Here is a 12,127-nt window from a genome sequence, read left to right as displayed (position 1 = left end):
GATAATAAGATGCTTTAAGATTTATTGTATATTAACTGTTAAGGAACCAGTTTAGAATTAAAAAGACAAAAGGGGAACAAGGAAATGAGGATTCCTATCCAAAACAGGACTGTATGCAGCAGGTACACAAAGAAAAGTTCAGTTCAATCTGTAATACACATTACTAGAAGAATCATAACTGGATCTAGTTCCATATTTTCCCAGCGGATGAATTTCTTCTGATTTTCCAATCTTCATTCTGGAATTGGGACAATTGGTTTTCCCTTAGGAAGAGCAAGCCAGGAGAGGTTTCCTCTTCTTGATGGGAAGATACAATCTAGAACAAAGGTCTAATAGGGTCCATTTTCCATCTTCCAAAATTAATCTGTGAAGAGCTTTCTTGCTCCTAATCGGTTGCTTACAGTTTGACTTTCCTGGGCTTTGCTGGACTGCACCCACTATCTAGATTGGTAAATGTATGCTTAATTCTTTTGTATCTAAATATTTAGGAGTATTTTTTCCTCTTCACTGCATCATCTAGAGTTATATCCACTAAGGCTTCAGAATCACTGATTTAAATCTTCTCAGCAATGTAAACAAAATGAAATTATTTTATTAGGACTTTGACCAGCTTTACAAATAAGAGAAAGGAAACAAGATTGCCACAGCAAACCCATTAGCAGAAATCCTAAAACAATAGAACAACATATCTAAGTCAAAGTTTTACACAGCTATATGGCTCAGTAAAGGTATCTGGCAACTTGGAATATGAGTGAAAACTTAACATGGTTTAAAAATTTACCATAGATCTTAAAAAAATGTAATTCTCTGTTTAAATGGCAAAAATGAAAGGCAAAAAGCAAACAAAATAGAAAGGCCATTTGTTTCTGATAGAAATCCAAGGATTCAAAGTGTACCCACTTGCATTTTCAGTCTCAATTGCTCTGGTCAATTAAAAGGAATTATGACCTGTTGGGGATCTTCCTTAATACAAAGAGTCACCCTTACTGTAAAAACTGAACAATCTAATGAAATTAGATATATTCATATACAAATGAAATATGAAAATTAGACTTCAAGGAGATTTGAAACAGATATTGAATTTATTGGTCAGCTATGAGTAGGAAAATACATTGGTAAAGAAAAAAAAGACAACCCTGTATATAAATATAATACTAGCTAGTTAAAATTTGACCAAGAAGAAAGTTCCACTGAAGAGAACAGTAAAAGCCCTTGTTTACCATCAGACCATATTCAATTTCCCATTTATCATATTGAAGAGCTGCCTATGGACAAATGCAACATTCTTTGAGCTTAGTGCAGATGATGTGCTGGTTTTTTTTTGTTACACATATGGTAAACAAGAGTTAGTCCAGTGCATTACACGTTATACAGAAGTACTGTGAATAGAGACTATCTAAAATTTAGACACTACTTAAACATACCAAGATACCTACATTTTAAAGAAGCTTACACAACTGAAAAGTATATCAGGAGTTAACATATATGAAAATACTGTGTCAGGCTGGATGAGAAAATAAAACAGATTCACTATTTAAGCAGTAAATTTGACTTGGAAATTTGCAGTGATTAACTCTGTTGAAAAATGGTAGTGCAATTATTTTGTCTTTTGAGTTCTTTGTCCTATGGATGAAGTGAGAAGTGATATCTGAACCTACTATTCTATGTTTAAGCCACAGCAAAATTCATATAATTTTATCGGAGATTTACATAAGTGGGTGCAAGTCTGCATTTTGAATGATTAGTTTTACAATGGAGACTTGTATGTTTTAAACCCACAAATAAACAGGGACAAAATAATTACACACATATCCTCGATATTATTCTTGGTGATCTTAACATTTCAAAATCCCTAACATTTATATTTTCCATGTAAGTTCTGTAACAACTGAATGTATGCACATTTCAGAACCAAATAGACATATTTAGTTCTTTTTCTTAAACTAGGGGATAGGGACAGGACACTTCATGCCCAATAATGCTCTATGCTTTTGACTTAATATATATGATTACATTAATAAGAAATACTGAACATATATTATGGCAACATCCAAAGCCACCTTAAGTAAATAAAGTGTTAAAGTTACTGGAAATTAGCATTTTGTGAAGACATAGTTTATTGCATTTATTTATTAAATATCTGAATTTGATGCAGAAATGATTTAAAAATAGTATTACACTCCTTGGTGCAATTAATGTATCATTCAGTAAAGTTGCAGAATATTTCCTTGAAGTGAGCTTCAATTCATTGCTGCAGGATCTGACCAAAGGTCCACTGATGCCAAAGGGGCTCTATTGTTTCTGGTGAGATTTCATTCTTCATCTTCTTATCCAAACACAGAAAATTAAATTGAGCAGCTCAGAGACTGCAATATGTCCAGGCAAGAATAGAAGAGCACCCAAATAGGCTTCTAAGCACTGAATATGCTACCACAAATTCTTACAGATATGTATTTATGACTGAACAACTAAAGGTGAAAAAGGATTTGTAAAGCTTAAACCTTTAAGATTTACCAAGTGCACTCAAGCTCCAATTCAAATGGAAAAAAAAATCAACTCCTTCCAAGAAATATAAAATGTATAAGTGCTTCCCTTCTATAAAGCTTTCTGGACATACTACTAAATAATCCAGATGATCAGGAAACAAAAGAGTTGTAAAATATGACAAGCTAAATTGGTTCCACTGTCATAGAAAATTGTCATGACATACATTACCAACACATTGTTAAGGAAAGATGAGTAAAACACCTTTTATTCACACTTTTACAAAATAACCCCAACCAAAAAATAAGAAAAGAACAAAAAAAAACAATCACTACTCATTGGATCTACTACATCAATTGTTACCAGCATTCCGATGTACTGATTATAAACTGGACATGTTTGGTATTTGAATAACTAAAAAAACCCCAAAAAACAATCAAAACAAAAAACAAAAAACCCCACAACAATGACAAAAGAAAAAAAAATCAGGTCCTAGACAAGGATTCAAGATCTCCCCTTTTTCTACTGAAACTTTAAAATGTTTTAAACATGAATTCATTGCAAATTTATTGTTCTCTTCAAAACAAAATGATTAAGCACTTCTAAGTGCAGATAATTTCCTCTTTATAAAATATTCAATTATTAAGATCCATTTTTATTTTTTTAAAAGTCATTATTTTCAGAATCTCAATACAAGAGCGAGCTTTTATTTCTCTGCCTGCAGTTGAAACAAAAGCAGTTTGACCAAGTTCTTTCTTTATATAAGGTAATATTGAAGGTATGCTTACTTAGGATTCGATAAAATTCCCCTTTAGAACACGTTGCGTGTGTGTATACAAAAAGTGTGTTTGTATACACACATACACACACACACACACACACACACACACACACACACACACACACGGCTTTCAAACACTAATGGCACTATGTGGGTACACATTTTCTTTTTGTTGACACTTTACAGAAAAGGACTTGGTCACTTTAATGATTGATCTGAAATGTTGTCTAGGGAACCTGTACTGAAAAAGCATTTCTAATTACACTGCTTCATAAAATAGAAGACCGGTATACTTAATCTTCAAGGACTGAGGAATACAGTTAAATTGAAAAGGAATTCACATGATGGTATTTAGTGGGGGAGTGAGGCTAGGAAAGAAACAGCATTATGCAATAACATTGAAAGAAGCAGTGCAGGGGTAATCAGAAGCTTAGAATTTGTGTACCCACCATCTGAGCATGTTCATAAAAGTGATATTCCAAAGCTTCACAAAAGGAAAACAAAATAGATGCCACAGCTTATACAAAAGTATCTTCATAAAATTTTCACAAAATGTTAACATTATTTTTAAAAATAAAAGAGGATGCCCAGGTTCCCTCTGCATGCACAGGCAGTGCTAATTGAGAACAAAATCAAGCAGGCACAGTGGAGATAGGAAATTGGTGACTCAACACAGAAATTAAAGAGCTGTACACAATGTTCTGCCCAACCCACTTCTGACAGAAAAATGCTAGAGTGATCATACTGATGAGTGCTATCCATCCACAAAAGCCTAACCAGACACTGCTTAGCTTCTCTGTTCCAAAAAACAAGTGAAAGTTGCCACTTTTAAGTTAAAAGAAAGAAAGAAACGGATGCATGTTAACTATGAATTTACCAAATTCAGATTTAAAAGCGGTGTTCTCAATTTAAAAAAATGAAGTAGTACATATGGGCTAAAAGCCCTAACAGTGCAAATCATTAGCAGAGAAAATCTGGTGCAACTTCTTTTACAAGCTGGCCTTTATAACACATGAAACAGATAAAAATTTAGCCTTAGTTTACAATACAATCATTTTCCAAATCTGATTTTTTTTAAAGTACAAAATCTCATAAACAGGTTTTCTGTTGTTCATATACAATCAATAAAGGCTAAATTCAAATTCTATATTTTACAAACAAACAAGTCTGAAAAAGAAGGGAGTGAAGTATGGAAGAATGGTCTTTTGATTTTTAACTACTGGCCTCAAAAAGTAGTGCTACAGATATCTGTGCAAAAGAGAATTTATTATAGTAATTCCCTATTTTCAAGGCATGAAATATTACATTGGATAAAACAAACAGATTATTGGTAACAAATCTAAGAAAGGTGCCCCATGCACCAATCCCTGTCTAACAGTATATAAAGCATGTTGGGCTCAGAATTGTGTGTCTGATAGCACCTGGCTTTTACTATTTCTTTAACAAATTATTAGATTTAAAATTAAGATCATTAAGAAAGATCCCTGTTGGCCATACCTCACTCCTCTATATTCAGATTTTACAATTTTACAAATTACACTGAGGTCGTCCTCTAAAATGTACTTGACTACCTCCTGCTAGGCAGATGGATTCCATTTACCGGGGGCAGGAAAGGCAGCACCAGCTCCAGTTGTGCAAAAAGTGAGAAGTGGTCAGAAGGAATGAGCGGGTGTGGACAGCCACTTATATTGTTCTCTATTAGCCAATGATGATCCAAAGGTCCTAAGATGCCAAGAATATTCAGCTGAGGTTTAGAGTAGAAGATGTAATCAATAATACCCTAAAAAAAAAGGAAGGAAAAAGGAACTGCGTAAATATTTTTACAATAATAAACTATAGGTTTGTACAAACACATTAATTTCATCTCAAAATATCTACTGGTGTGTTTTTAGATGGCCAGCTTATGCAGACTTCTCAGACATATAAAAATGCCTGTTCCAATATACATTTTCCTGTAGTTTGAAATCAATTGCTTCCACAGGCAGAACAGAAATCTTCATGCTACTGGCCTAGAAGAAGTTCAATTCTACTTCTTAGGACAGAATAGGACGGGTTAAAAATGCTTTGGTTCTGGCTGTGATAATCAGGACCAGATTGCTAAGCTATGAACAATTCTAGATAATGAAACTAGGGTGGCTGAATTAATTCCCCATTTGTCAGGCATCCTGCATAATACACTAGTACCAGTAGTTCTTGAAAAATGTCAATAATTTAGCTAACATACATAATAAGAATATTGCCTTGATCCAATACAGTAGAAAAAAACATTCATCTTATGATGCAGATACCTCGCTGAGCCAAGGATTTTTTCCAAAATCAAAATCAGTATAAGAAAGACAAGAGACATGAGAGAAGCATCAATGAGATAATGTGAAGTAAGAGTATTAGCTATAAATAGATTTCCTAATCTGGAGTTTATATATTCAAAAAATTAATATACTCTCATCCACTTAATGGCTCTGGGCAGCTTACAAAGGTGTGGTAAAAACAAAAAAACATTGTAACAATAAACTTCTAACATTAGAACACTAAAACAATGTCTGGCTGTCTATCTGTTTTAGAAGAGTAAAATGGATGACAGGACACTTATGTCATATGATCTGGTTCTGATCCATTATCATCAAATTTTGGTTTAATATTCATTAAGTTTGTAATTGTACTGTTACAAACATCAATGTGGCTTAAAGGTGCGAATGTATACACAAAATGTAAGTTCTCGCTGTATCAAAAATTACTGATTTCACTGAACTTTGGGAATGAAACAGCAACAAGTGTATCTCTTCATGTTGCAAAAAACAGGGTGACCTTCAATTTGCAATTTTGGATTGCAAATTGTGTTTGTTGTGTGATTATGAGCTGGCTATTTATCAAGGCAATGGAAAACCTGATATTATTCCATAGGGTCAAAAATGAGTATGTTTAAAAATTGGGCTATTTGTCCTTGTTGATATGGCAGGGTGGGGCATTCTCTAGGTATTTTCAGTTAAGACAGGGTTCTTCAAACTTGGCCCTTTTATGACTTGTGGACTTCAACTCCCAGAATTCCTCAGTGAGGCACACTGGCTGAGGAATTCTGGGAGTTGAAGTCCACAAGTCATAAAAGGGCCAAGTTTGAAGACCCCTGAGCTAAGAAGTATTGGCTGGGTGGGGCCCAAGAAAGCCTTTTTTGCTGTGGCACCCATATTAGATTGGCTTTGGCCCTCTTGGCTTTTTGTAAAGCCTTGAAATCTTGGCTCTGTGCCTTAGCCTGGTGCCTGGGCATGTAACCTATCACTTGGCTGTGTGAATGACTGGTTAGATTACACTGACTGCTTTGAGTTTTATTTTTTATATATATCGAACATTTTATGCATTTTATTTGTTTTACTGAAAGCTGCCTAGAGTCACATAAAAGTGATATACACAGCTATATAAATAGAAGAAATAAAAGGTTTTATGTGTAGCATAACATGCTTTGGTCATTTCCTTATTTGTGGTCCCCCCCCCCAAATCCTCCCTTTTTGAGCATTCTACCCTATTTTTAAAAGCAAATAAAAACTCAGGTATTTTCCAAGCCCCCTCTAAGCTGTCATAAGAAAGGAGCTTGCTTCATCTCTTGAGGCCATCTGTTATATCTAGAGAAAGCAGAATTAATCGCTGGTGTCAGATGCATCTCTGGCAAGATAAGCAGTAAGTGCATCTTTTGAGGCCAAGAGATGAGTCACCAAAGCCAGGTCTCCCTCACCAGGCAGGAACATGTCTGATTTATCAGATGAAAATGATGAAAGATCCACACGGTCACCGATGTTGTATGATTGTTCCTTCATCAACGATGAATCAAATAGAATAACCCCTGATACTTAAGAATAAATGCCATCTCTCTCTACTCATCATAGGTGTTTCTTCAAAATTGTTAAGTCCATCTCTCATATTTAGTAACAAACATGTCTGTTCCTGGTTTAATTTCACTTTGTTCTCCCAAACAACCTGGGAATATCAAGATTTTATGAGATGTCCTGAATTTACAGAACAATAAAAATAAACAACATATTAGCAACCATTAGCTCTAATCCTGTGATGATCCTTTCCAGAAACTTCATATACATATGAAATAACAAAACTTTAGGGAACACTTCTAGATAATTATAACAGGAAATTATTTCTTTCTTTTCAATTTTCAAAACCCTGTACATTCTCAGCCTGTACATGCCTAATTTTTACCATAACTGACTTCACATTTCATAATGTTTCCAGATTGGATTTTCCACACTAAACTATATAAACCTTAAAGCAACATTAGTGCAATGGGAATTTAAGAAGTCATAATCTCTTTGTAAAATCAAGCTTACCTTGAAATCAAATGTGTAATTTGTATAAGGCATTAAACCATTCTCATAGGCACTCTTCAACTTGAAACCATGAGTAATCCTTCCATTGGTAGTTCCATTTTTCCCATTATAACTGAAGTTAGTGAGACTTTCATTATATCTCAATTCCTTAAAATCTTTATGATTTGTTTCTACGCCACCAGTGCTCAAATATTCAACCACACCTATTACAATGTGAATTAACAAAAGAACTATTAATAAGAAAGCAAATTTGTTCATTTCATTCTATTGTTCCATCATGGCCAAAGGAGAATATTACCATATATTTTATTTTTATACTGCTTTTATTGACCAAGAAGCTGGAAATATTTACCAGCTTACCATAGTTTCTGTTGTCTATACAACATTAAGTATGATTTGGACCAAATCAACTAAATTAAAGACACTGTGATGTTCTACATTTTTGTGAGCCAAAGATTAATAATACAAACCTAACTCCACTACTGATAGTCCGTGACTTACAATCATTCATTGAGTGACCGTTGCAGTTACAAAAATACTGAAAAAAGTGATGTATAACCATTTTGTTAATACTACTATAGCATCCCCATGGTCACATAATCAAAATTTGGACGATTGGCATGTACTTGTGATAGTTGCAGTGAATCAGGGTTATGTGATCACCTTTTGCAACCTTCTGACAAATTAAGTCAATAGAGAAGCCAGATGGACAGTTGTTAAGTTACCATGTTTACTAACTTAACTGTAGTAATTCACTTAACAGCTGTGACAAAGGTCACAAGGTCATAAAATGGGGCAAAACTCACTTAACAACTATCTTACTTAGCAATGTAAATTTTCGGCTCAATTGCAATCATAAATTGAGCACTACCTGTACTTAATATTCATATCAAATTTCAGTCTTTGAAATTCTTCCATTTCACCAATTGTGTAATGCTTTATTGAAGGTCAGTATTATTCCAGGCTACGTATGGGAGATTAGAAAAATATCCAGCTGGTGCAGCGAGACTGAATTGAAATTAAATTTATTAGATGTACTAGTTAAGGTGCTGGACTAGGACTAGAGAGATCTAGATTCAAGTCAGCCTCAGTCATGGAAGCTCATTAGGTTACTTTGGGCTAGTCATTTGAGGTCACCAAATTGACTGACAACATTATTACTGTGGAGAAAACTGAAGGAGGAATGGTATGTATGTCACTTTGAATATCTGGAGGAAAAATGGAACAAAAATCGAATACAAAAGCTAAATCCATAAAAATCTTTATACACCTATCCTCAATTAAATGCCCGTTTAACTCAGAAACTGAACAAGTGATGGCCAAGCAGAGAATTTAGAGTGTTTTGGACCGCTGCTACTCACAGTTTTGAATTTTGAACCATACATAACTACTTGGGCACCTCTGACATTTTAATTTTGTACTCCACCCTCTGCCTTTTTTTTTTATTTTTTAGAAGCACTAATTGAACCTGAATTCAGAACTGGTCATTTCTGCACAGTAATGTGCTCAAGAATACTGTAGCAGTTTCAAGTTTCTGAAGTTCTAACTAACAGCAAGGAATCTATCCTATACCTTCAGAGGTATTTCAGTAAATAAAATGTAAACTCTTTTAGACTGTACAAAAAATTAATCGGTAATATCACTGTTCTAATAATTAATTAGAATATGTATCTGCTTACCAGAATCTGGCAAGGAATTCAAATCTGCACACAATACAAGTGGAATTGTTACATGTTCCCCCGAAGCACTAGGCCTGAGATTCCGTGAGGCTTTGTCAATTATGTTCTTTACTTCAGAAAGGAACATCATTGTCTGGACCAGCTTCACATCAGAATATTCTGGGTCCCAGTGCATGTGTGCATTTGCTACCAGAACCAGCTGTTTATCCATTACAGAGTGTGGTTTGCCAGCTAAAATAAAAAAAACATAACATAACAATGCGGCAAGAATGAAACAACATGTATGGACCTTAATGGTTAATTCACTCTAGCCTACTTCTGGGCAACTAAATTGAGATTGTCAATGGAAATTAACCAGGATTCTTTAGCCTAGCTAGCCATTTTACCACTAAAAAAGAAAAATTAGCTCAGTGTCATTTTTGTTGGCATTACATTACTAACACTAGAACAGGGTTGTCAAACTGCCGGCCCACGGGCCGGATGCGTCATGCCAAAACCCCGCCACCATTGCCGGCAATGAAAAAAAAAAGGCGTAATACGTCACAATAATCTGCACACAAATTGTGTTGCTTTAAAAAAAAATGCTGCTATCTGTAACTATGTAGCCAAGATGATTCTTTAGTCTTTGCACTGTCTGCTCAGAAAATCAGAGGCAACACATATGATAATTTTGTAAATGGAAAAAAAATAAAGAAAGAAATTTAGAAATTTACCCAGGAATTTATACCCTCTCTAAGGGACAGTAGCAATAAAAAAGAACTACAGTATATCTTTAACTTGACTCTCATTGTTGCTTTAATTTTCTATCTTCCAATATAACTTCTACATTTTCTCTTTATAGAGGCTCCCTACATGACCAGAAATATGAGCATATCAGATCTCTAAATCATACAGGGACTCCCATGAATAGACAATGGTTTCCCTTGCAGAAGAGATACCTTAACAAATAAAAAAAAAGTGCCATGTTACTTAGAGGCAGGATTAAATGCTAATAAACTGTTCTACAAGTTTTTATTCAAGTTGCCCCTTTGTGTGAATAACTAAAGAATCTGTTGTAGCACTACCAAAGAAATCTGTTGTCCTTTGACAGTACAAGGGATCAGCATTTTTTATAAAGCAATTCAAAAGTGGCATCCTTACATGGTTACATGAAATACTGTATATATGTCCATTTTTAGTATGGAATATATGATCTAATTTTCATTAAACATTAACAAAACATACACAAAAATATAAAAACATGAGATGAAAAGCAAGCTGTACTAACTCATAAGAATATTCATGTTACATTTTTACTTTCAATTTTCTGACCTCAATGGGTCTTTTGTATTGCAAAAATTAGAGGTAGAGCCATCTCTTGTGTACTAAGTAACATTATCAGTTGTAGCTTGGTCAGATAAAATATTTTTCTTTGCTACAAAAATTGAAGGTTTGCTCTTTTAGTAATGTTAAAAGCTAGGAAATTCTGATATATGAAGAACAGGGTTTTTTTCTCACTTCCAACTAGCCATGTTGTAAATAGCAGTACAGGTTGTCCTCATTTAGTAAGTGCCTTGTTTAATGACTGTTCACAATTACAACAGTGATGAAAAAATAAGTTTCTAGACATTTACACATCTAGAAAGAAAAAAAAGCAAAAGATTGTAAGCACAAATGCAGTTTCATTTAAAAAATGCTTTGCTGAATGACTGATCTGCTAGTCACAATTGTGATTGCCAAATGAAGACTACCTGTAAAGGCCGGAAAAGTATTATAAAAATACATTTTCATTCTTAAATCAATCACAACACAGAAAGCTTCAAAGTATCACTGATTAGTCATTAATCTTTTTGGTTTTTTACAGCCTTTCCAAATGATTTTTCCCTCTCAAAATAGGGTATATGAAATGAGTCAGTCCAATCTACTACTAGATTAACAAACTTACATGACATTTCTATTAACTCCTTTCGCAGTTCTAACAGCACAGCAACCCCAATGTTGTCTTTTGTCATGACTCTGTTCAGCATTGCTTCAGATCCTTCGGAGTTTGCCATGGCCAATTGGTTAAATTCAACAGTATGTTTTTGAACCAAGGTGAACCTTAAAAGAACATAGCAGAAACAAAGATTTCAATCTTTTGAAATTTATACTTGATGCATCTTATTTACTCAAGAACAGGTTTTTTAAAATATAGAAATGATAACAGTGAAATGTATCTATTTAATACAGATAATGCAATTGAGTGACAGTTAAATGTATTTAATATAGACAGAGCAATGAAATGATAGCTTATGCAATATATAAGATCACTCAGGCTAAATTTCTGATTAGGCAAAAAAAAGAGCAATTTCTTGGCAGAACGAAACAAATAACCAGGTTATATGCACTAAGATGTCAGCACTTGGCTGCTAGCATTCATTTTCAATCTACAGAAATTTTCGAAGGAGTTTTATGCCAATGTATGCTGCAAATAGCCTCTATATAAGGAAGTGTAGGGTTGTGCTCAAATTTAGTAAAGTTAATATAGTAAAACAAAAAAGAAGTAGTGTAGTGGCAAACCAGTTCCATATTGTTGCCAAGAAAACAACTTGGATATTTCAAGTTCCATGAAATCATTAGGAGTTGAAGAAGACACTGCTTTACTTATTCCTACTAAAAGACGACCAAACTAAATTGTAGTCTAATCCAAACTAAAAAATGCTATATGTTTACAATTGCTTTAGTTAATTGTAATAGCTGATGTATATATAGTCTTCTTTAAAAATAGAAAATGCTTCATTTTGCAAATAATGTTATCTTGCCTTCGTTATTTGAGAACCAAGTGAATTTTAAAATGTTACAGAATTATTTCAGTGAATCCCTGAATATAATACTTA

General features: G+C 33.9%; 1 protein-coding gene across 1 annotated transcript; it reads right to left on the bottom strand.

The window, feature by feature from the left end:
* Positions 1 to 1,059: 1,059 nt before the first annotated feature.
* LOC120317852 (CCR4-NOT transcription complex subunit 6-like) lies at positions 1,060 to 12,007 on the bottom strand. The gene is made up of 4 exons (XM_039364787.1): positions 11,197 to 12,007; positions 9,273 to 9,503; positions 7,594 to 7,796; positions 1,060 to 5,045 (listed from the first exon to the last, which is right to left on the bottom strand). The coding sequence occupies exons 1-4, from the start codon at positions 11,303 to 11,305 to the stop codon at positions 4,833 to 4,835; spliced, it is 756 nt and encodes a 251-aa protein (XP_039220721.1). The 5' UTR covers positions 11,306 to 12,007; the 3' UTR covers positions 1,060 to 4,832.
* Between the last annotated feature and the right edge of the window lie 120 nt (positions 12,008 to 12,127).

This window comes from Crotalus tigris, unplaced genomic scaffold, assembly GCF_016545835.1.
Source record: "Crotalus tigris isolate CLP2741 ecotype Arizona unplaced genomic scaffold, ASM1654583v1 scf7180000019847.68404, whole genome shotgun sequence".
Taxonomy (NCBI): domain Eukaryota; kingdom Metazoa; phylum Chordata; class Lepidosauria; order Squamata; family Viperidae; genus Crotalus; species Crotalus tigris.
The sequence above is the reverse complement of the archived record's forward strand: the minus strand, read 5'-3'. Positions and strand labels throughout refer to the sequence as shown.